Source organism: Phyllopteryx taeniolatus, chromosome 6, assembly GCF_024500385.1.
Source record: "Phyllopteryx taeniolatus isolate TA_2022b chromosome 6, UOR_Ptae_1.2, whole genome shotgun sequence".
NCBI lineage: Eukaryota > Metazoa > Chordata > Actinopteri > Syngnathiformes > Syngnathidae > Phyllopteryx > Phyllopteryx taeniolatus.
Genome location: NC_084507.1, coordinates 32,011,399 through 32,034,124, shown reverse-complemented (window position 1 = coordinate 32,034,124; position 22,726 = coordinate 32,011,399). Strand labels below are relative to the sequence as shown.

General features: G+C 50.4%; 3 protein-coding genes across 15 annotated transcripts; 2 read left to right on the top strand and 1 right to left on the bottom strand.

The window, feature by feature from the left end:
- Positions 1 to 67: 67 nt before the first annotated feature.
- On the top strand, positions 68 to 10,027 carry LOC133479842 (zinc finger protein 883-like). Of its 4 annotated transcripts, none has more exons than XM_061777317.1 (8): positions 68 to 241; positions 2,319 to 2,377; positions 2,707 to 3,056; positions 5,474 to 5,752; positions 7,024 to 7,078; positions 7,624 to 8,030; positions 8,135 to 8,297; positions 9,293 to 10,027. In XM_061777317.1, exons 1-8 carry the CDS (start codon positions 120 to 122, stop codon positions 9,955 to 9,957), a joined length of 2,100 nt encoding a protein of 699 aa, XP_061633301.1. In that variant the 5' UTR covers positions 68 to 119; the 3' UTR covers positions 9,958 to 10,027. The 4 variants fall into 4 exon arrangements, with proteins under 4 accessions (XP_061633301.1, XP_061633300.1, XP_061633302.1 ...); XM_061777316.1 differs by having other exon boundaries at positions 7,624 to 8,036; XM_061777318.1 differs by having other exon boundaries at positions 224 to 364; positions 7,624 to 8,036.
- Positions 10,019 to 15,345, top strand: tmem116 (transmembrane protein 116). 8 transcript variants are annotated; one of them, XM_061777326.1, is made up of 11 exons: positions 10,019 to 11,005; positions 11,115 to 11,161; positions 11,590 to 11,656; positions 11,715 to 11,840; positions 11,984 to 12,088; positions 12,172 to 12,212; positions 12,285 to 12,368; positions 12,456 to 12,585; positions 13,145 to 13,289; positions 14,140 to 14,222; positions 14,297 to 15,342. In XM_061777326.1, the coding sequence occupies exons 1-11, from the start codon at positions 10,780 to 10,782 to the stop codon at positions 14,596 to 14,598; spliced, it is 1,356 nt and encodes a 451-aa protein (XP_061633310.1). In that variant the 5' UTR covers positions 10,019 to 10,779; the 3' UTR covers positions 14,599 to 15,342. The 8 variants fall into 8 exon arrangements, with proteins under 8 accessions (XP_061633310.1, XP_061633318.1, XP_061633317.1 ...); XM_061777334.1 differs by lacking the exon at positions 11,590 to 11,656 and having other exon boundaries at positions 10,169 to 11,005; positions 14,297 to 14,577; XM_061777331.1 differs by having other exon boundaries at positions 10,827 to 11,005; positions 14,140 to 15,343.
- A 280-nt stretch (positions 15,346 to 15,625) lies between these two features.
- On the bottom strand, positions 15,626 to 22,670 carry LOC133479839 (gamma-aminobutyric acid type B receptor subunit 2-like). 3 transcript variants are annotated; one of them, XM_061777306.1, is made up of 15 exons: positions 22,277 to 22,670; positions 22,038 to 22,175; positions 21,008 to 21,172; positions 20,238 to 20,339; positions 19,691 to 19,765; positions 19,429 to 19,614; positions 18,326 to 18,565; positions 18,196 to 18,256; positions 17,707 to 17,787; positions 17,345 to 17,640; positions 16,739 to 17,137; positions 16,469 to 16,672; positions 16,281 to 16,370; positions 16,065 to 16,198; positions 15,626 to 15,962 (listed from the first exon to the last, which is right to left on the bottom strand). In XM_061777306.1, the coding sequence occupies exons 1-15, from the start codon at positions 22,532 to 22,534 to the stop codon at positions 15,842 to 15,844; spliced, it is 2,550 nt and encodes an 849-aa protein (XP_061633290.1). In that variant the 5' UTR covers positions 22,535 to 22,670; the 3' UTR covers positions 15,626 to 15,841. The 3 variants fall into 3 exon arrangements, with proteins under 3 accessions (XP_061633290.1, XP_061633291.1, XP_061633292.1); XM_061777307.1 differs by lacking the exon at positions 21,008 to 21,172; XM_061777308.1 differs by lacking the exons at positions 21,008 to 21,172; positions 22,038 to 22,175.
- Between the last annotated feature and the right edge of the window lie 56 nt (positions 22,671 to 22,726).

The following is a 22,726-nucleotide window of genomic DNA, read 5'->3' as shown; positions in this document are numbered from 1 at the left end:
GGCCAGGGTGTACCTCGCCTCTCACCCGAAATCAGCTGGGATAGACTCCAGCCCCGCCGCCGGACTGTTTACAAAATGGCTGGGCTACTAAACGTTAATATTGCACACTTGTAGAATTGATGGCGTCTTATCTGCGCGCGTGTACGTGCGCGCGAGTGGCACCGTGCGTGGAACGTGGCCGCTCACGAGCCGATGACGCGTCCAAACATTTCGTCCGCGGACGTTGCGGTGCGAGCCCAAGGTAACGATTGCACCGAGAAAAGCAGCAGAATCGCGAGTTTACGGCAAAGTTGTCGTCTTTCTTCTTTTTGGCTTGACTTGCACTTCGCGACGCCTTCAGCCGAGCTTGCGTGTGTCACGATTCGTAAGGAAAATTCACCTTGTTCTTTTTTTTTTTTTGTTTAAATTCCCTTTTGTTAGCTGCATTTTCTAAGGCGTCTTTAACCACGCATCGTCTCCCTTTTAATCAGCTAGAAACTAACTACATCTGGTTAGGAGCTGCCTTGAGCTGGTGTTAGCTCCCATTTGGTTTTACAAAGTTTTTTTTGTGCTCACATTAGCCGCTACTAGCTGGACACGGTTAGTGGAAAAGCTGATTTAAGGGTATATAAGGCAGATATTATTATTTTTACTAGCGTTAGCTCCCTTTAGCCATTGCTAACTGTCTGTGGTTGGTGTATTAGCCGAATTAGCTGGTGTTAGGTCCCATTAGGTTTTACAAGACGTTTTTTTTTTGCTCGCATTAGACGCTACTGACTGGCCGCGATTAGAGGAAAAGCTGTTTTAAGGGTATATAAGGCAGTTTTTTTTTGTTTTTTTTAACCAGCATTAGCTCCCTTTAGCCATTGCTAACTGTTTGTGGTTTGTATATTAGCCGAATTTAGCTGGTGTTAGCTCCCATTAGGTTTTACAAGACGTTTTTTGTGTTTTTGTCCGCTCGCATTAGACTCTACTAACTGGCCACGATTAGAGGATAAGCTGTTTTAAGGGTATATACGGCAGATTTGGTTTTATTTTTTTACTAGCGTTAGCTCCCTTTAGCCATTGCTAACTGTCTGTGGTTGGTGCATTAGCCGAATTTAGCTCGAGTTAGCTCCCTTTCGCTACTGCCAAGTTGTGTGGTTAGTGTATTAGCAGCCAGTAGCTAGTGTTAGCGCCCTTTACTGTCGTTAGGAGATTGGCTGCTCATGAAATCAAGAGTGCGCCTGTGTATGATTTATTAATTCCCTTTGTGGAAGCTTTAGTTTCGTCGTACGTGTGTCTCAGGCTCAATTTGTCGGTATGTGTGTCAAATTTCAAAGATTAATTGATTCACACGAGACAAGCATTATCTGACAGATGTTTTAACGAAGATCCCAGTCATTTATCAATTTCCAGAGACGTATTAAGAAAGTGCTGACTCTTTAAAACCGGCGAAATTGCAGCAATTTCTGGTCAACGTCTTAATACAAAGTGTCGATTTTTGGTGTGACCTTTTTTTTTTTTTTTTTGTTGAATCCGAGTTTCAGACTTTCATAACTTTCTTAATCTTTATCCTATCTTTAAAAGGTTATTGTTGGAAAGCTTTCTAAACACAGAAACAGACAATACATAACATCATAATGATGTATTTAAGAAGTGATCACAGAAAGCTCACGGGCCCATGTTTGCAAAAGTAATGATGAGCAGAGTTAAGAGGCATTTGTAGTTGATAAAAATTCATGAAATAATTGTTGGAAGATATGAGCCATCACAGCAAGTTTCATAACATCACAAACAACCTGGCCAGTGGAGGATCCCAAAAATGTTTGCAAATTAAATCCAATTTACATCAAATTTTGAAAAAAGAAGCTGAGAAAAATATATGTATAATACAGATGCGTTTATGGATTTGAAAGATGATCCTACTAACCCAGATGTTTTTGAACAATAAATTCAGGAAATGTTGCCCGACCTTTGTAACGCGTGTACTTGGCCGATAGGGAAATTTCAAAGTCGTGGGTAAAACTAGGACACGTGCACTTCCGACCGCCAGCCAGCGACAGATACACGCGTATGTACCTAAATCCAGAGGAACACAAGCGTGTGCTTGAGTACGATTTGTCTCACAAGCTTCCCTTTGTGGAAGCTTTTAGTTTCACCTAAAGTGTTTGGCAAGGTCCGTTCATGACTTTCGGCTAAGTTTACCGTCAATATTACAGTAAAATAAAACATTCAAACGTGACCAGGTACTTTAATTGGCTCATGCAAACGTGATGTGCTGTCGTTAGTCAAAAAGGTTGCAAATGAACATTTCCCGTTGTTGACGACTTCTTTTGACTGCTCTTCCTTTTGTCCAGAGTGGAGAGGATGGAAGAAATCAACGTGGAAGAAAAGCTTGCTGAATTGCTGGCTGCAGGTAATGGCTGAATCACTCCCCATCTGCCTCGACGGCTCCCGTGGCAGCTGCAGGAAATGCATCCTCTGCTCGGCCTTTTTCGGGGTGGAGTTGATGTTGGCCTGCCAACCGCACTCAGTGTTTCGACAGACTGTCATTTTTGTCAATTCTTGTCACGTTGCTAATTTCAGTGAGGAGGGAATGATGAACGATTGCTAACACAGCAATCGTTCTCGAATTATTACAAAGGGATTTTCAGTTGACATTTTAGGGAACTCCAGAGGGATTTATTGTGGACTTTTTAGTGCACTACTAAGTGGTTTTGTGTGTGTGTGCGTGTCTTCCCGCAGGCGACTCTGTCTCGGTCACGATGGCGGCACATCCCAAGCGGCGGCACCACTGCACGCTTTGCGAGCGGGACTTCTCGTGCCCATCGCGCCTGTCCGACCACATGGCGGCGCACTTTGGCGAGAAGCCACACGCCTGCCCCGTGTGCGGCAAGCGCTTCAGCAAGAAGATCAACGTGAAGGTGCACCAGCGCGTGCACACGGGCGAGAAGCCGTACGCGTGCCAGGACTGCGGCGCCTGCTACGCCCAGCTAGGATGCCTGCGCCGCCACCGCCTGCGCCACGCCCCGCAGAAGCAGCACGTGTGCGAAGAGTGCGGCCGCGCCTTCCTGCAGCGACGCTACCTGCTGCAGGTTTGGAACTTGCATACACGAATGACAAAAGGTTCGGGATACAGTGAACCCCCCGCATATTCGTGCTTTGGCATTCGCGCCACTTTCGCTGTTTTTTTTTAATTTATTTATTTTTTTTAAAGGGGACCTGTCCTCTGTTATTCGCTGTTATCTTAGATTTTGTTGTTAAGCATAAGTCATTGATGGTATTTTTCATCTGCGCGTGATGTCCTGTTTTGTTGGCTGTCCTTGAATGCATCTCGTGCACAGGCCAAAGTGAAAGTATATTTCCGCTTCTTTCCCAATGAAGCTACTATTAGCCCGTGCAGTTAGTTTGCTTGCATTCCCTAAAATTTATTGTGTACAAATGCCAAAAGATGACTTGGTTTGCTTGCTAATAATATTGATGACCCTCAAGTTAGTCATTTGTTTGTGTTGAATAATTTAACTACTGAATGCAGTAGTTTAATGTAACGTGGGTTCGTGATTGTATACATGGTAGATCATGGGTCACCGACATTGGTACCCAGTGAGCTGCATCTAAAAAAAAAAAAAAAAAAAATGTTTGGTTGCTATTTTCAGAATGACACTTGTTTGTTTAGACTTATACACAATACAATACACTATTTAAGAATAGTATAGTTCAAATGTCAGTGTTGTAGCGCATGAACAAAGCCAAAGCATTTGAGACAAGCAAGACAATAAGATGACATACCCTCTAATCATTTCAGCAAACCTATTTCAGAAGTGTGTCTTAAACTAGTAGCACTTCACAATCAGTACCTAAAAAGTAACTCTCACTTTGGAAAAAGGTTGGTGACCCCTGTGCTAGATGCATTGTGTTGATACTTTATGATCCTACCCGTTTTAAGTGCTTGGCCAACATCTTGATTCCTCTCTACACAATTACAAGCAATTTTTTGGGTGGGGTGTCAATTATTTGCAGCAGGGGCCGGTCCCTGTACCCCACGAATAGGAGTGGTTCACTGTATTGGGCTTTTGGGTGAAATTTCAGGATCAAGCTAAGGTGAAATAGGATAATTCTATTTATTTTTATTTTGTGAGTCGGGAGTATGAAATGATGACTGATTCTGAACACAGCCGCTAATCACGACAAAGGGATTTTTTATCACAATATTATAGTTGACTCAGGGGCTGAAACAGTTAATTGAATAATGGCTCATGTAACGAAATAAATGACTGTGTTGGTAATCATTGACTCATTCCCTACTCCCTAATGACTATATAAGACTTTTATGTAGTAGACTAGAAGAGATCTGCCTCGCCGTGTAAATCCCCATTTGCTAGCCGTATTGACAGTAACTAATGACTAGCGAATCACAATCGAATCGTTAACGTTTTGTACTCTCCTGAAATAAAGAGATTGTGCAGCAAATGAAAAATCCAATTTGATGATTTCAAAACTATATGTAGCCCCCTGGTTACCTCCTGGCAGCTTTTTTTGGGGGGGGATGCAGATTTTGTCACAGCACCAGAAAGAGGGTACACTGACGCATTTTGCAACTGCCAAAAGGAAGTTGCCAAAACACTTCTTTTTTGTTTAACATGGCTTACTTTAACCAGGATTCCTCGCTGTGTCTTGGCCGTGGTTTGTTTTGCCCAGTCTCTGTGGAAAATAAAAGTAAAATGCAAAACTCCATGCTGGCTGAGAACGTTAGCTGCGAGCTATGCAGTAAGTCGAAAAAGATTGTAAAAGCATCTATCCATCCATTTTCCATACCGCTTCTCCTCATTCGGCTGACTGGGCGAGAGGCGGGGTACACCCTGAACTGGTTGCAAGTACATGGAAACAAAGAACCGTTTGCACCTTCGGGCAATTTAGTCTTCAATGAACCTAGCACGCATGTATTTGGGATGTGGGAGGAAACCGGGGTACCTGGAGAAAAGAACATGCAAACTCCTGGTCGTAAAATAAAGGAATTAAATGCGGCGCGGCAGCATCTTGTCATAGTGTGTTGTTCAGTCATTCTTTTTCATTCAAATCCGTAAATGCAGACTTGGCGTTTTTTTTTAGCCCCGATTCGTTTATAGCACTATATACTATATATTGTTGATTCTAGGGCTGAAACTATTAATAAAAAAAACATCTAATATAGACAGACTACGTTGGAAGTCATTGACTCATTACCTACTCCCTAATCACGTTATCGGGATATCGGGATATTGAGTTGGCTGCGTGGCTCACCTGTTTACATTTTGCTGTTCAGCTCCTGGATGGAGAAACGTGCAGAAAGTACTGTAACATTCAACAGTGGGACAAAAATGTAGTTGACCTGTAAAGGTTAAAAGTGCATCTTAGGTTCATCCTGAAGCTTTACCCCAAAGCCCAACCTGAAGTGTTTTGAATGGTGCATTTGCAAACGTATCTAATAATCAGATTAAGGTGACAGTTTTTATTTCTTTTCCCTCGGCCGCAGCACCAGCGTGTGCACACGGGCGAGCGTCCGTACGCCTGCGCGCTGTGCCCCAAGCGCTTCGCCTCCACGGCGGGCCGCTCAGAGCACCAGCGCACGCACTCGGGCGACGCCTACACCTGCGCGGTGTGCCGCAAGGTGTTCACCACGCCGTCCGCCTTCCGCGACCACGCCACGCTGCACACGGGCCGCAAGCCGCACCCGTGCACCGTGTGCGACAAGAGCTTCAACCGGCCGGGCCTGCTCCAGAAGCATCTGCAGAAACATCTGGAAGACGCCATGGTAGGTCGCTACCGTGGCGGTGGTGATGTAGTGGGGGCGTTAGCCATACGCAAACACACGTAGACGCCGTATTGAGCGCTGAATTGTACGTCAATGCCTTATTGGATGTGGAAAAGTGGTTGAGTAGATGCGTCAGCCTCAATTTTCTTCCGTTTCAGACTCATGGTCACATTTTTGATTGGAATAGAAAAATTCAAGAAGGGAGATTTACAAATGGGCAAAATAAAAAAACATGTATAGGGTTAAAAATGAAATGGCAGAATCAAGTGAGAGGAAGCCCTCCCACGATAGAATTTTTTTTAAACAATTGTATTCGTTGACAACTGAGCAAACGGAATACTTCGTCATAGGTTTTAGTCAGGATGTGCATTTCGGATAGTACATAAAAATTGAAAATGAGTCAGATACATGAAATTTCAATATTTACATGAAAATGTTACAGTATGAGTAATGTGGATCAGGATAGATATTTTTCTAGGAGGGAGTTTGTTCAATTTTAGATTTGAAAATCGGACGATTTAATATTTTTAAATTGCGGTGTTGGTTCATTCCACAATGTGGTTCCATTAATTGGAGTACAGTGTGAGTTTAGTGCTCTGACACACGTTTGTCGGAGTTGGTTGAGTTGTGGTAGGGCTGCCAACATCAGCCGAGTAGTCACGGTTACGTTCAAAATCGTCGACACTGAATTTAATAGTCGGTCTTTTTTTCTTTTTTTTTTTAAGCTTTGTTTTTCTCTCAAAAGTTCCCGCATACTCCTGCAGCTTGCTTGTTGTCGGCCTTCTGGCTGTGACGCACGTGCGGCGTAGCGGGCATCCGGGTAAGCACGGTAACCGGCGTTAGCAACGGAGGCCGAAAATTTGCATTTCACCAAAAACGCTGCAGAGGAATGCAATGCAAAACCTGCGAGACAAAACACTTGCCACGAAAGGCAGCACAATAGTGATACACGAGCATCGAAAAAGGAACCTTGTGTCTGATTCCATTTCTGACGAAGAGGAACGGTCATCTCTCAGTAACTGTTACATATATTGCTAGCTTTAAACAAAAAAATATATAGGTTGCTTTGGTGCTTATCTATATTCTAAATATAAGTATGTATATGAGAGGCATTTAAGTTTGTGCAGTTTACAAGGCAGATGTGCCACATCCAATATGGCTTACACACTGCCATGTTGCCGCATTTGTCCAACCCGCTCAGTGACGAGTGTTTGTATGCGTCACCCATTTAATGTCACTAATGGTGACATCACGTTGTCACATGTCGACAGGATGACGAGCAGGACGGCGAGGAAGACGAGCGTTCACAGGACGGCTCTTCGCCAGGTGAGACGCACCACCGTGCTAACGCTATTAGCTTCATGCTAACTCGGCCTGCCTGAGGAGCCTCACTCGCGTGTGTACTACAGTAGCTTGAGATGACATTCTGATAACCAAAATCATCAAAATTATTGCTATTATCACTATTACTAAAAGAAATCACAGATACATGCCCTAACAACATTGTAAGAACAGTTTCTTTTAAATACAACAGCTACATCAGAAACCCTATGTACTTTTTGGCAGTTGACAAGTTCCACCATAATGACCAACATTAAAATACAGTATTGTTGTAAAAATAAAAAACAAGATGCATATTCAATTCCCAAAAAGAATTGTTACCATTATTCTAAGTAGAGGTGCAACAATTAATTGACAACTGTTTACCAAATGAATCAACAACTATTTTGCAGGGGTGTAACCATTCGTTTTAACAACCGTAACATGCACAGTTGGAACATTTGAGTGATGCGTTCACATTGCACTAGAGGGAGCCTGCGTACCGCACGTTGAGAATCAGTGCCCTAAACCCGTTTGGTTGGCATCTGCAGCGGAGCCTTCGTCCCGCATGAAGAAGAAGAGCAAGAAGAAGAAGGTAGTCCACAAGTGCGAGCTGTGCGGGCGCATCTTCTCCAGGCCGTACAAGCTGAAGGAGCACCTGGAGGTTCACGCCGCCACGCGGCTGCACGGCTGCTCCGTGTGCGGCAAAAGCTTCGCCAACGCCACCAACCTGAAGGCCCACGAGAAGATCCACACGGCGGAGCGGCCGCATCGCTGCCACGTCTGCGCCAAGTGCTTCCTCAGGCCCTACGAGCTGCGCAAGCACGTCAAGACGCACGAGCGACAGAGCCTCCTGGACCTGCCCGCCATACCCGCGCCCGCTACGCCAACGACATCGCTTCCTGCCCACGATGCCAACATGGTAGACAGAGACACGCAACCTCGGGTGGAAACACAGGTGGGGGTAAGTCGTGTGTTTGTCGACCACTAAAAGTTCGCTAAAAATCTTAGCGTGATTTTGAGCTAGCCGCACAGCTCAAGTGATGATGTCATCCTCAAAAGGAGGAGGAGCTTCCCAAAAAGGAACCTCCCCCTGGTCACCATGCCAACAAGGACAGCAGGGGGGAGCAGGAGGAGGGGGGCAAGGTGGGGAGCGCGGACGAAGCTGTGAACGGTCTCATCAACTCTGACGGCGAAGAAGAGGATTGGAAGCCCACGCTCATACGTACGTACGCACGCCGCCAAAAACCTCTTTATCTTCATGTTTGTCCCACGTGGATTTTGGGGGGATGCGGATTCCCATATTTGCCAGAAAATATTCCCCGAACAGATTAATCGGCCGATGAAAATAACTTCCTTTTTGCTCCCTCGATAGAACGGACTAATAGGGCCGGGGGCGTCGTCCAATACAGCCGATTGGCCGTTACATTGAAGCGCTTTTCTTTTGAGGCCATATGCACCCTTGTTACTGTACAGGACAAATTTTTTTGTAGATATTTTTGTGGTGTACTAAAACACCCAGTACAGTGCAAAATTATTGAACGTATATTAAAAAAAAGTTTCCCATTTTATCCAAACTTCCCACGTCGGCGTACTTGGTCATAGTGACATTGTTGACGTACAGTACTCGTCGTAGGTGAGTGTCTTTCATGAGTTGCGAAGAATTTGTCGGCTACCGAGTTCCAAATCTGTTTCCAAAGGCGAACACCTTGACAAAGGAAAACAGCTTTCAGACTCCAGAGACTAGTTTTGTATTCCTCGGAGTTAACGCCGCAGCCATGACGCTCTCTCTCTCTCTCTCTCTCTCTCTCGATGTACAATAGGCAATAGTCAGATGGCCGGCACGTCAATGCCCCACATTCAACATGGCCGCCACGTAGGCACGGTGCGAGCTAGTCATATTGTATAGCTGTAACCTGGAAATAACAGCAGTCCCATTCTCTGCCTACGTTGCCCCACAGCGCCAGTAAACAACAGCGGCCAATTTTGGAACTGACAAGACTTTGTGGAGGGCATTTAATTGATAAATGGAAAGTATTTTTGATCACATTTTTTTTGTTTTTGTTTAAATGTCTTCCTCTTTGTCTTATGTTGAAATGTGTTTAAAAAAAAATATAATAATAATAAGCAAAAAAAACAAGTGATTTGAAACTGGTTAATATCAGCCGATTAATTCGGTGCTAATCTTCATCACGTTTGTTCTCTTTATGTTATTTCCAGAATCGGACGGCACGACGTCAGCGTCTACGGACAAGCGCGGTTTCGTGTGCCCGGTGTGCGGGCGCGACTGCTTCAAGGCGTCGGCGCTGCAGAAGCACCTGCGCATCCATTCGGGCGAGCGCCCGTTCCAGTGCGCCACCTGCAAGAAGACCTTTACGCAGCGGGTGCACCTGAAGGAGCACCGGCGGATCCACACGGGCGAGAAGCCCTACGCGTGCCCGCTGTGCCCCAAGACCTTCACCTTCTCCAGCGCCCTGCGCCGCCACCAGCGGCTGCACGGCGACGCGCGCCCCTTCGCCTGCCGCGTGTGCGCCAAGACCTTCAAGCAGGCGGCGTCGCTCAAGAGCCACATGCTGGTGCACTCGGACGTGCGCCACCACTGCCCCGTGTGCCACAAGGGCTTCAGCCGCCCGCTGGAGCTCAGCTACCACGTGGACGTGCACGACGCCAGCCGCCCCTATTTCTGCCACCTGTGCCGCAAGAACCTGAGCGGGGCGCGCGCCTTCCGCAAGCACGTCAGGAGGCACCAGGCGCGAGAGGGCGCCGCGGCAGAGGCCGTTGCCACGACAACCGGGACTGACGCCGCCGATGCCGCGACTGAGGACGACGCAAACGACGTCGCCGCGAGTGAGGAGCCGCGCCGACGGGACGGCGGGGGCGAGTGACGCGCCCATCTCATCTTTAAACGCAAACGTCAACGTTTCCTTTCTTCAATAAAATGAATCAGCATAGCGACCTTTGAGTTTTTGATTTGGGACGGGAATGTAAAACGTCGTCGTCGTCGTCACTTGCTCCGACTTGAAACCCGACCCCTGAAACCAAATTTGAACCAAGCGTCAAACTGTGACTTGACCCCGAAAACGGTCTAAAAGCCCTACCCTGGCTTGAAACCCGACCTTGAAACCTACACTTAACCGCCGATGGAAACTTTCATTTGAATCCCTAACTCTATTTGCAAGCCCTAATTTGAAACCATAACTCCTGATTGAAACACAAATTTGAACTCTATACCCATTTGAAACCCTACCTTGAAACTTTACTGCTGTTTGAAACCGTAACCATGGCTTGAAGCTGTCATTTGAAACCCTAACCCCTGATTCAAACCTTTACTTGAATCCCTAACCCCGTCTTGAAGCCAAACTTTAAAACCCTAACCCTAATTTGAAACCTTGACCTGTGTTTGAAACCCTAAGCCAAGCTCGAAACTGCAATTTGAAAAAATAACCGTGCTTGCAATCCCTGATGTTGCTTGAAACTTGAACCTGAATCACTAACCCTGGTTTGAAACCCAAACTCGAAATCTTTAACATGGCCTTGAAGCCGTGTCTTCAAACCCTAACCTTCGTTTGAATCACTAACCCTGCCTTGAAGCCCTAATTTGCAAGTTTTACTTAATTTCACACAATAATGTGACACTGTTTAAAAATCTTGTCTGAAACCCCGAATCCAGGCCTTGAAACCTCATTTGAAACCCGACCCTACCATTTATGTGTGAATGTGTTTGCGCGTGTGGAGCACTCGGCGTCCACCGGGGGGCGCCGCGGGACGCTTTGTCCTCGTGTGGGCGGGGCCACGGGCCGTTCAAATCGGCGGCGTGCGCGCACAGGCAGCAGGCACACGGACCGGACCGGACCGAACCCGACCCGACCCGACCGCAGCATGGAGGGCGCGTTCGCGCAGCAGAACGCCAGCGGAACACAGGACTGGACCCGGGTACGGTGGTGGGCGGGGGCTTGAGAAGAACGAAAGAGGAGAAAATATGAAGCTGAAAGAAAAAGTTGAAGCGAGGGGCCGGTTCTGATCCGGTTTTGTCTGTGCGCAGGTTGGGAGCGCGCTGCCGTGGATCCACGTCATCACCGCGCTCGTCAGGTGACTTTCCGATTGGTTCCGATGATTTAGCGATTACTACGCACGCAAGCAGGGGTGCAACTCATGATTCATTTCATCATCGAGTCATCTGTTGATTCATTTTTCAACTCATCGATGAATCGGATGAAAAAAGAAGTTCTATCATTTCGATCCCTTCATTCAAAATCAGGCTATTGTTCCAAATTGATGACGAGCCCGTCACGTCGGGCAGAAAATCGGCCGAAAAAAATGTTGCTCATAGCAGATGTTTGCAAATCAATACACGGCAATCATCAGTCTGCTTTCACGGAGGACGACAGAGAGTGGAAAAGATTTACAACCATTTGAACAACGAGTTCTCTAAACAATTCTTCACTGATCCAAAAAGTTGTGGCTTGATTTGATCATCGTTGAGTTGTCGATGAACTGAGCCTCCGCTGTCATTGCAGCGCTCTGGGCTCCGCTTCCGTCATCACCCGTGTGATGTCACAGCGTGTGGGCGGGGCCACGTCCGAGGTAAGCGTCCGGGTCGAGACGGTGAGCCGTCGTCGTGACCTGTGCGGTGTCGTTGCAGGTGCGAGCGCTCTTCCTGCTGGCCGCATCCGACCTGCTGCTCGCCCTCTGCGGGCTGCTCGGGGGCGCGATGCTCGTGCGCCACGCCGGCGCCCTCGCCTGGTACCGCCTGCACGCCGCGCGACAGGTCCAAACCGCGCGTCGTCCAATTAGACGCGTGCAACACCCACACAAAAACCCGCCTGAGCCAAATGTTTTTGTATCTGCCACACGAATTGTCACATTGTTGTCCGCCTGACGTGCGCGTGCGTGCGTGTGTGCGTGTGTCAGGTTGTGTGTATTGCGTCCTTCTTCTACACACTCAACTACGTGTGGAACGTGTACGCTCGGCTGCGTCTCAACCTATGGTGCGTCCCTCACCCGCTTTCTGCGCAGGTAACCACATGCCACCTGTCGCGCACACACGCACACACACGTTCAAAGAAATCACGTGCGATTTTGCTCTGACGATTTCCAAGCACGCGATGCCAAGTGGCAAGATGACCGCACTGCTTTCTGGGTGAGTTGGAGCTCCTTAGCACGCTAGCGTGTTAGCGTGTGACGTGACGATCTCCCCTCGTGCCACGCTCAGCGTGGCTCCGCCTCTCCTGATGGCGCCCGTCTTCATCGGAGGAAGCGTCGGCGGCTGCGTCGCCGACTGCAGCGCCGCCTACAGGTGAGGAGGAGGAGGAGCCGCGTGGGGCCCGGCCTCACGTGCGGTTAACGTGCTTTTCCTGTCGCATACACGCACGTGCGATCGCAGATGTCTGTTGACGCCAATCGGCGCGCCTCCTGTCGCCGCCGGGCGACCGATCGCGGCCTGCCGCCCGTTGCGCGTCTACGGCGGCGCCGTCTTCCTCGCCGCCTTCTTGCTCACGCTCGTCGGCATGTTGGTGAGTCACGTGTCCCGTATGTTACGCGACACGGCGTGCGACGTCGTGCCGATGCGACACACGCTAACGTCTCGTGTGATACTGCAACACGGGTGTCAAACTCATTTTGGACCCCCGAGGGGGCCGCATTGTTCCCCTCGGAGGGCCGCTACAACTGTGAAACCGTTGAAATGTTTCATCACCTCATGATAGAAATACATATATACAACAAATTGATGGGTAACTTGTTTTGAAATCAGAAGTCAAGGATAACTGTTTGTCCAACTGTTGTTAAAGTTACTGTAAAAGGAGCCCGGATGCAAAAAAAAAATGCTTGCAATATCTCAACGTTATTATTTGTTACATATGACGATTGGAGATTTTGGCACGGATTTTAGCAAGAATCATGGAAGTCGACACAAATGATTTGCTTTGGCGGGCCAGAGAGAACGACGCGGTGGGCCAGATGTGGCCCCCGCGCCTTGAGTTTGACACCAGTGCTCGAACATGTCATTTGACACGCTAACGCACCCCAGGAGTGCATGCGTGCTAACTCCTAGCCGTGCTAATGCTGCCCCAGGCGCTCATGGGAAAGTGTCGTCGGACTTACCGGCGCGTGGTGACGGCTCACGGTTACCTTGGCAACCGGCAGCGGGCGTCCCTCCGGGCGCTGGACTTGCGGATGCTGGCGCACTCGCTTGTCTTCGCCGTCTGCTGGGCACCAAGTTCGTCTTCTTTTATTCTTTGGATTTCATGTATGAGGGTCACTTTCATATAGTTTAGTTCATAACGGTAAAGACACTTGAGCAACAAAAAGGTTGCTTGTAATTTAATAATGTTTTTTTTTTTGATGTCACCTCGGTTTTCCGTGGGTGAACTCTTCCCATCAGGGTACGGAAAGTATGGAATTTGAGTTCATAAGTTTGCAAGCCTGGAGAAGTATCAAATCAAATGGAAACTATTTTATGGGGAAACATTTTTTCAAAAAGGGGTTACGGTTTCAAAGTAGGGTTTTGAAACAGGGGTAGGGTTTCAAATTATGGTTTTAAGACAGGGTTAGGGTTTCTAAAGAGGGTTAGGGTTTGAAATTAGGGTTTTAAAACGGGGTTAGGGTTTCAACTTAGTTTTTCAAAATGGGGTTACGGTTTCAAAGTAGGTTTTCAAAATTGGTTTAGGGTTTCAAAGTAGCGTTTCAAAACAGGGCTAGGTTTCAAAATAAGGTTAGGGTTTCAAATTGGGGTTTTCAAATATGGTTAGGTGGAACGGTGGAAGACCGGTTAGAGCGTCTGCCTCACACTTCTGAGGACCGGGGTTCAAATCCCGGCCCCGCCTGTGTGGAGTTTGCATGTTCTGCCCGTGCCCGCGTGGCTTTTCTCCGGTTTCCTCCCACATCCCAAAAACATGCATGCTAAGTTCATTGACAACTCTAAATTGCCCGTAGGTGTGAATGTGAGTGCCAATGGTTGTTTGTTTGATGTGCCCTGCGATTGGCTGACAACCGGTTCAGGGTGTTTTCGTCATGACGTGGTCGCACGTCGATTGCCAGTCAGTGATGATGTCATCTTGTCGCGTCAGCGGCGTGCCTGGTGGCCGTGCGCGCGACGACGTCATCGACGGACGTCGGCGGCGCGTCCGTGGTCGTCTTGTACGTCGCGCAGGTGGGTTGCCTTCACGCGACTTTTGGTGTGAGCGCTCGGGTCAAGGGTCACCTGTACGTACGTGCGCACGGCAGGCCGTCACGTCGGCGTCGCCGGGCGTCCTCCGCTTCGCCGCGCTGGCGTGCGCGCGCGGCCCACCGGGACGGATTCCGGCGCGGCGCGACGCCGACGCGCAGACGCCGCTGCTGCGAGCGCAGAAGACGAGCGCGAGGAGCTACCGAACTTGAGGACCGCGCGCCGCCCGTCCGCCGACACCCGCGAGATTCGGCTCCGCTGCGCCGCTGTTACTGCGAGTGACAGGGGTGTGAAGACTTTGTCTTATCTAATTATTTTTCATTTTATTCAACACACTAAAACAATCTATCAGTGTAGCTAAAGCAACAATCTATTGCTTTTTATACATTCTGTGGCGGGGCCGCAAATGGCCCCCCGGGGCGTAACTTGGACACCGCTGCAGTGATTGTGTTGCTCATGTGTCACGTGATGAATAAAGTGAAAGTACTTTGTCATTTCAAACACTGAATGCGTGTGGCTTGATGTGGAGCACACAAACTGACCTCGATTTGCTTGCGACACGTTGAAAAAGGGCGCTGACCCGCGCAACGCCCGGACACGACCTCACTAGACTCCGCCCCCCTCCTGCCAGGACAACAAAGAACTTCCTGTTGAGCGGCGCCACCGGTGGACGCCGGCCATGTTGTCACGGCGACCCACGAATTAGTGCTAATGAGCCGCCCGCGCATACGTCACGTGCTGTCGCGAGCAGTCGGGGCCTGTTACGCAATTGCCATCCCACAATAAAAGACTCGTGCGACGGACAATGGCGCGCATCTCCGTGGTAACCACGTCGACCGCTCAGCCAATCGGTGCCGTTGAATGAGCTTGTGGCGCCCTCCAGTGGCGCAGGTTGCACAAGGCACATTTTCCAAAGCCTTTTCTGTCACATTCGCAATTCCTGTGCTTCGCATATATGACGATATTAATGATATATTACATGACTGGGACTAATTATTCCCACGGAACATTCATTAAACAGTCAAACATGAGTAATTTACTAAATAATAGATATTTAGTAATCATATCACTGAATAATTACAGTAAATACTAACATCAAAATTAAATGGCTGCCATATCTACTCATAAATTGTGTCACACAAAAATCAAATCATTTATTAATAATCAACAATTACTAATAGTAAACAAAACAATCAGTAATTTAATATTTATATAATACTGGCAAATATTTAACCCAATAAAATAGTACAAATATTCAATAATTAACAGCATCATTAAATAGAATAGTCACTCAATACTTAATTAAACTTTATATTCAAGACTTTATAAAATTGTTAATAAATATTAAACAAATATTTTTTAATACTAAATAGAAATAAACAGAAGAAAACAGTACAAATATTTAATAAATAAATGATGATAAATAGAACATTTGGAATATTTACTGAATATTTACCCACTAATTAAATTGTAAGAAAAAAAACAACAACTTTAAATAACAAAATCATTGAATAACCATGATGCAATAATAGCAAAAATGAAATAAGAAATATTTTTGCAGCTGCAAACGAAAAGAGGAAGCAGACGTCTGGGCGGTCCGGCGGCTAAGCGTCGGCGGCGTCCCCGCCGGCGAAGCGGGCGGAGCTACTGGCGCTGACGCCGCCCACGACGGGAAGGTAGGAAAGGTGGAGGATCGGAAGCTGCACCGACAGACGCCGACGCACGCTGAAAACAACAAAAAACAGCATACGTGCAAACGTCAATAACGACAGGAAGTTACGCTTCACGGGAAGTGACGTGTGACAGGAAGTCTGCGTGCGTGCTTACAGCTCAGGAGAGTTGACGTCGCCGTCGGCGAGGTCATGTGACGTCGTGTCGCTACTTCCTGTCTGGTGCTGGACAAGCTCCGCCTCCCGCGCGACACAGAGCTGTGTGGTTAGCGTGTGTATTTGTGTGTCCAACTGCCAGATACACACACACGCAAAGCGCCGGTCACTTCCTGTTTGTCGTCCACAATGCCAGCGGCCATCTTTGTTGCCTCACCTCAGCGCTTTGATGTTTCAGCAGCCGATTGCGTTTCTCACGCGGCCCGCCCCCCGCAGCCGGTGGGCTGTCGGCGCCCGAGTCGACCGGCTGCGATCGGATGACAAAAATCAATCAAACGATCCATCGATCGACGGACCCGCCAAACAATGCAAAACCGATCCCCAAACCTTGCGGCGTTCGCTCACATTGCGTAGGAAGGCGGCGGCGAGGACAATGATGTCACAGGCGAGTACCAAAACGCTGACGACACAGAAGTCAAGCGAAGGGTTGCGGGACAGCAGAGGAGGCGCCGAAGCCACCGACACGCTCGCCCACAAAGCACACGCCGGGCACGCGCACGTGCCGCGACTTCCGTCAGGCAGCAACCACGACAGCAAACAGCCGACAACCTGAAAACACAACACAGTTCTAGTGTGTGTGTGTGTGTGTGTGCGCGTGTGGGTGCGTGCGTGTACCACGAGAGGCGCTTTGTATGCGCATAGGGCGGCGGTCCAGGCGTCCCCGTTGTTGCCGCCGCAGCGTTTGGACGTCGTCCACGCGAAGGCGTCCGGTTGGGCCGAGTCGCTCTGAAAAAGAGGGTCGACGGTTTGAGGCGCTCGACAGACGCCGGGCGAGCCGAGAAGCTCCGCCGCCGCCGCCGCCTTTCCGGGGGGACTGACGTGTCGCGTCGCCGCACGCCCGAGAACTTCCGGCGTCTGCCAGGCGCACAGAAGGAGCGCGTCCACCGAGGTCATGAGGATCGCCAGGCGGAAAGCAGACGGGACCTCGCCGCCGCCGGACGCACGACGCCACGTCCGGGCCAAGAGCGACGCCGACGCCAGAGTGTGAGACGCGCACAGCAGACACGCTCGCAGCTGCAACCGCAAACACACAAATAAACAACAACAAACACTAACCACAATCAAAACAACCAAAACACAAAAACATTTTACAGAAACACGAAAAACAACAAACACATGCAAACCGAATATCTGTTAATTATCGTCAAACGTTAAATACTGCATGTCAAACGCGTTCGACAATGTCAAACACGAGAAAGTCGTGAATGTGTTCGGCGTGACCGAGCAGAGCGCGTCCGCCGTCTCTCGGGCCAGGAAGTCGTCGCCATCGGGGCCGGCGGCCACGACGGACGAGGCGGAGAGGAAGACGGCCATCGTCGTCGTCATCGGCGCATCCCGGGACGCCGTCGCGGAGGCGGCCGAGCCTTCGCCGAGGCGACGCCGCTTCGCGGCCGCGCCGCAGAGGACGCCCAGCGAGACGGCGGCCGTTACCGTGGCGACGGCAGACAGGACGCCGTAGACGAGGACGCCGACGCGGCGCCGCTCTCGGATGCCGCCGTCGGGCACCGAAGACGGACCTGCGCGACAAACCAGCCGTCAAGCGGGATTTACGACGCCGACCGATCGATCGAAAAGCCCGTCACCTTTGAACTTCAGCAGACGCTCGGAGAGTCGCAGCTGATCCGTCGTGGTGTCCACCTCGCCCACCGTCACGCCAGCGGAACCTGACAGCCAACACGCAAGGTCGACACGCATGTTTAGAGGTCACGTAGGTCAGCTGCGAACGAGCGGCTCAAAATTCTGATTCGCTCGCGATTTCGCTTGAAAAAACAAATCCCGAATCAGAATCTTCACAAGCGAATGAAATTGAATCAAAGTAACTGTTTCATTTTGCTTTTGTTTATTTCCGCCGCCATTTTGAATGACGACGCATGCGCATATGCGCAGTTGCACAGTTAGCCGCGTTCGTACCCGATCGCGCGCGGGCAACAATCACACCGCGTGTCACCGTGCATGTTAAACAATCGCATCGACATACAATCGTACGTGTCAGCAATCACGTCAACATATGAACGCGTCGGAGATCACGTAAAAAATGTGAGCCCGTTCAACAACCGCATCAACACACGCACCTTGAGTCTGGAAGACGAGCACGGAGGAGCGTCGTCGGCCACGGCGGAAGGAAACGGGCCCCTGAGAACGAGACGTCGCGTCATCGCGGTCACGTGACACGACCTCCGACCCCGCGAGCGAGCTCCTCACCGTGACGCCTTGGAAGTGCGTGCGGGCCACGGCGTCCCTCAGGGCGCCGGTCGCTTCCTCCTCGCCGATGTCGGCGTTTCTGTGGAATTTACGGCGCCGCTCCAGCGCCTCCGTCAGGCGGCTCAGGGCGATGGCCGCCGCCCACGCGGCGTCGTAGGCGTACGCGGCGAGGGGGCTGGCCCGGAGCCCCGGGCGGAGCCGGACCTCCCGCAGGTAGGCCCGCTCGAAGTCTTGACGAGTCTGCCGGCACGCGACGGCGGCCGCGGTGAGGAGTCAAGACCAGAAACGTAAAGCTGAACTAACGCATCATGCGAAACGCCATAAATGGACTCATTTGTGCTAAGTAGGGCCCGGCCGATTCATATTAGCCCCCCAAAATCAGCAAAACATCTGCTGGGGATCACATTCGCAAAGATACTGACATTCCAACAAACACAAGCACAATCCTCGACATTGGATTGTTCTCTCGGTTGTAAAGTGAAACAAATGCGAAGGGACAAAGTATTGCAAAACAACATTTGTCCGCCTTTTGAAAATGAAGTATATAACACGCATACAAACAGAGCGTCCGATCGTACTCATATCGGCATTCATTCGCTCTGCGCTGTTTTGGTTTGCTAAATTCGCAATCATCTTGGATCTTTTTTTTCTTTTCACACTTCCTGTTGGCCGGTCGCTTTATTTTGAAGGCACACATCAATTCACTTTTTACACGGAAAATGGAGATTGACAATATTTAGCCCGCTTGAAAGTGGCGACAAGTGAAAGACTAAATCAAGTTTCTCGACATTTAGGTTTGGGATCGGATTGTTTGGTTATCACGCCACGCCCGCGTGAAGCCAAACGTGCGGCGTTGTATAGACTGATGTTTGCCTTATTTGCTTGTTTGCTTGTTCTACATGAGAACATGCAAACTCCACCCAGGCGGGGATTGAACCCACACACACATACACACACATATATATATATATAAAATTGGCAAAAGAAAACGGCTTTTATCGGCCAGTTAAATCAGCCAGCCGATTCCAATTAATCGGTCGGGCCCTACATCTTTTTGTACATGAAGAACTGCGTGTACTGAAAAGTGTGCGCTGGTGACCAACCCGTCCAGAAACTCCCGGCGTGTCAGCGTGGGCGACATGCGTGCTCAGGAGCCAGATGGCGCCGTCCGCCGCCGCCGCGACGTCACGGGACCCGCAGCCGGGAACCCGCGAGCCGGACCTCCGTGTCGGCTCCGCTCCCGCCACCATCCACCGATGGCGTGCGCCAAACATCTTCAGCCCGGAGGCCTGAACACGCCGGGGTTGGCCGTCAACACGCCGTCGTCACCGTGTCGGGAACGCGTGCGAAGAACGTTCAACTTACGCAGCAGAAAACTCGAGCGAGGGAATCTTCGTCGGCTCGTGTGAGGACGATGACGACGACGCGCACATCGAGTTGCTGTAGAATCATTTGTAACTTCGTTACGTAACACTGTCGACGTCACAGTAACTTCTTGCAACATGTAGTAACGGTGATATACTGTGAAGCACAGGCGTCAAAAGTAGTCCCGCTCATAACTCAAATGGAAGCATAGAAATTCATATTTAAGAAGTAGAGACTCGCGCTAGTTACGCAAGTAAAAGCCTGAAAGTAAGTCAAGTCAAGTATAGTACTATTAGCACACTTTGAGAATCAGTGCGAGTTTCCAGAGTGACGGCGTCCCGACTCGTTCCCGCGTGAGCGCGTGCGCGTGAGTTGTGGCCCACAGCAGCAGCTCCTTGCGAATGCGCTCAGTTGGGCCGTCTGTCCCGTTCGATACCGTACGGCCGGTTTTGTTTTTTTTCTCTGTCCCAATTCGCCCGTTGCAACTTGAAAGTGCAAAAGTGAAGGTGGCACCGTGCACAGTATGAGATAGCAGTTGAACTTTGACCTTCATCTCCACGAGGCCGCCGCAGTCGTGGTCCGGGAGCGCCGTCGTGGACACCGGCTGGACTCCGGCCGTCGTCATGCGATTCATCAAGTCCTTCGTCATCTAAGCCGAGGAGGAGGTCAAGAGGTCAAGAGGTCACGGGGCGCTTGAACATCACACTTGTTTTCATCTTTCGACTTTATACACATTTCCCATGCAACTGTTTGGATCCAAAACAGAATTTGGGCATTTGAATCCAAACTCGTCAAAGAATCAAATACTCCTTACTTTTTTCTGACGAGCGCTAACGCAGCCGCGTCCGTTGTTTGCGGCCGCCGCTATTCTGACTCGGCGCGCATTGTCGCGTCTCCGTCTCTCATTCTCGTCTGGCAGATCTCCATAAAATTTTAAAAACTAAATAAAAAGGAGCTCTCCGCAGAAGGCGGCTTGCGTTTAGCGCCCCTTCCGGTTCCTGACATCGCGCGGCCGCGGGATGTTCCGACGTGACCGCAGCGAGGCTTGCCTGTTCAAATTGCCAAAGGACCCCCGACTTAAGCGGGAATCGACAAGACACTCGTGAATTGGTTTTGTTAACGATATATCGCGGGTGCGGGATGAGTCGCCGGGAGCGCGACGATAACCACGCGAGGTTTCCGCGCGGTTTTCGAGGCCGGAAGCAAAACACGAGGTCAGATCTCGCTTGTCGACGAGTCCAGACGAGCGCGACGTCGGCGCCGCCGCTAGCCTGACCTTCATCGCGCCGCACGGGGGCGCCACAGGGCCTCGCTCACCTCCGAGGACGTCTCTTGCGCAACCAGGCCGACGCGCGTCCACCCGAAGCGCCGCAGCAGCCGCACGGCCGCCCGGTTGACGGCCCGACCCGACGGCGTCGCGTCGAACGCGTTCCCGTATCGCTTCCGGTCGGACAGCCAGGTTGCCTCGGCGCCGTAAGACACCTGGACAGGAAGTGACACGACGAGATGACGTCACGACTCCTGAACCGGGCGCGTGCGCAGACATTGTTGGGGGCAGGTACTCAAGCTCAAAAAAAGGGCACCCATCCCCAAAATTATTCAGACAATTAAGAAAAAACACTAGTAATGGTATAAAGTTAACTGTTCACACAACCAACAGTCAACGATACAACTACTAACAAAAGAGGGGGACTATTAACAAATGTCACTTTTTTGTGGCATACAAAAAATCATTTTGAACCTTTTCTCCATTACTAGTTAACCTTTAACCTGCACAACTCCATCCATCCATTTTCTGTACCGCTTCTCCTCGCTCCTGGAGCCCATCCCAGCTGCCTTCGGGCGGGAGGCGGGGTACGCCCCGAACCGGTCACCAGCCAATCGCAGGGCACATAGAAACAAACAACCATTGGCACTCACATTCACACCGACGGGCAATTTAGAGTCTCCAATCAACCTAGCGCGCATGTTTTTGGGATGTGGGAGGAAACCGGAGCGCCCGGAGAAAAGCCACCCAGGCAGGGGGAGAACATGCAAACTCCACACAGGCGGGGCCGGGATTTGAACCCCGGTCCCAAGAACTGTGAGGCAGATGTGCGACTGCCCTGTACAACTCAGTTGAAGGTGGTTGCACAGCTAATGTTAAACGAGGGTCAGCACACACCTGCCACCATTGAAAGTGCCTCTGATTAACCACAAAAAAATGACGGTGGGCGCATATGTGCAATTCCCTCCAGAACTCAAATGAACCTTAAACATCAAAACATGCTGGGTGCATTTTTTAAATATTGACGAATGCAAAAGGGCAGGCGCTTGAGCACCGCTTCGGCTGTGTGTGTGCACGTGCCTGAACCATCCGGAGAGCCGGCAGAGCGCGCGCGAGCCGCGTCGCCACCGAGGGACACGCCCCTCCCAGCAGGAGCCGGTACCTTGGCCCCGCCCACATCGCGTCAAAGAGAGATCGGAGGGACGACGAAAGGTCGCACTGAAACGAACCACAGCACAGACGCCGCCATGGCTGTCACGTGGTCGCGCTAACGATCGTTCACGCGGGAGCACGCACGTCGGCAATGACGTCAGCACTACCTGCGCGTGTATGACGTGCGCTCGTATTCGGTACCGTCCCAGGGGCGCCGTCGCTCGTCCGTCGAGGTCGTCGAGCGCCATGCGGACGGCCAGCGCCAGCGCCGTGCCGGTCCCGGCGCTGGCGTTGGCCCTGCCCCCTCCAGAACTTCCCGGAAGCATCCACAGGACGGGGACCGGCGGCGGCGGCACCGAGCCCGCCGCAGCGCGCCACACGACGAGCAGGACCCCGAGGAGCGGCGGGACCCGAAAGAGCGCCATGCCCGGACCGACGACTGGAGCGCAGGATCAAAGGATCAGGATGAGGATGAGGATCAGCGCAGTTGCCCCGGCAACGCCGCGCAACGCCACCTGGACGTTCCCAAATCGTTTGCTTAAGCCGGAAGTCGACCTGTTCCTTTATGAACCGTGAACGGCGGCGAGTCCGTCGTTTGTCGCTCGTGCACGTCGACG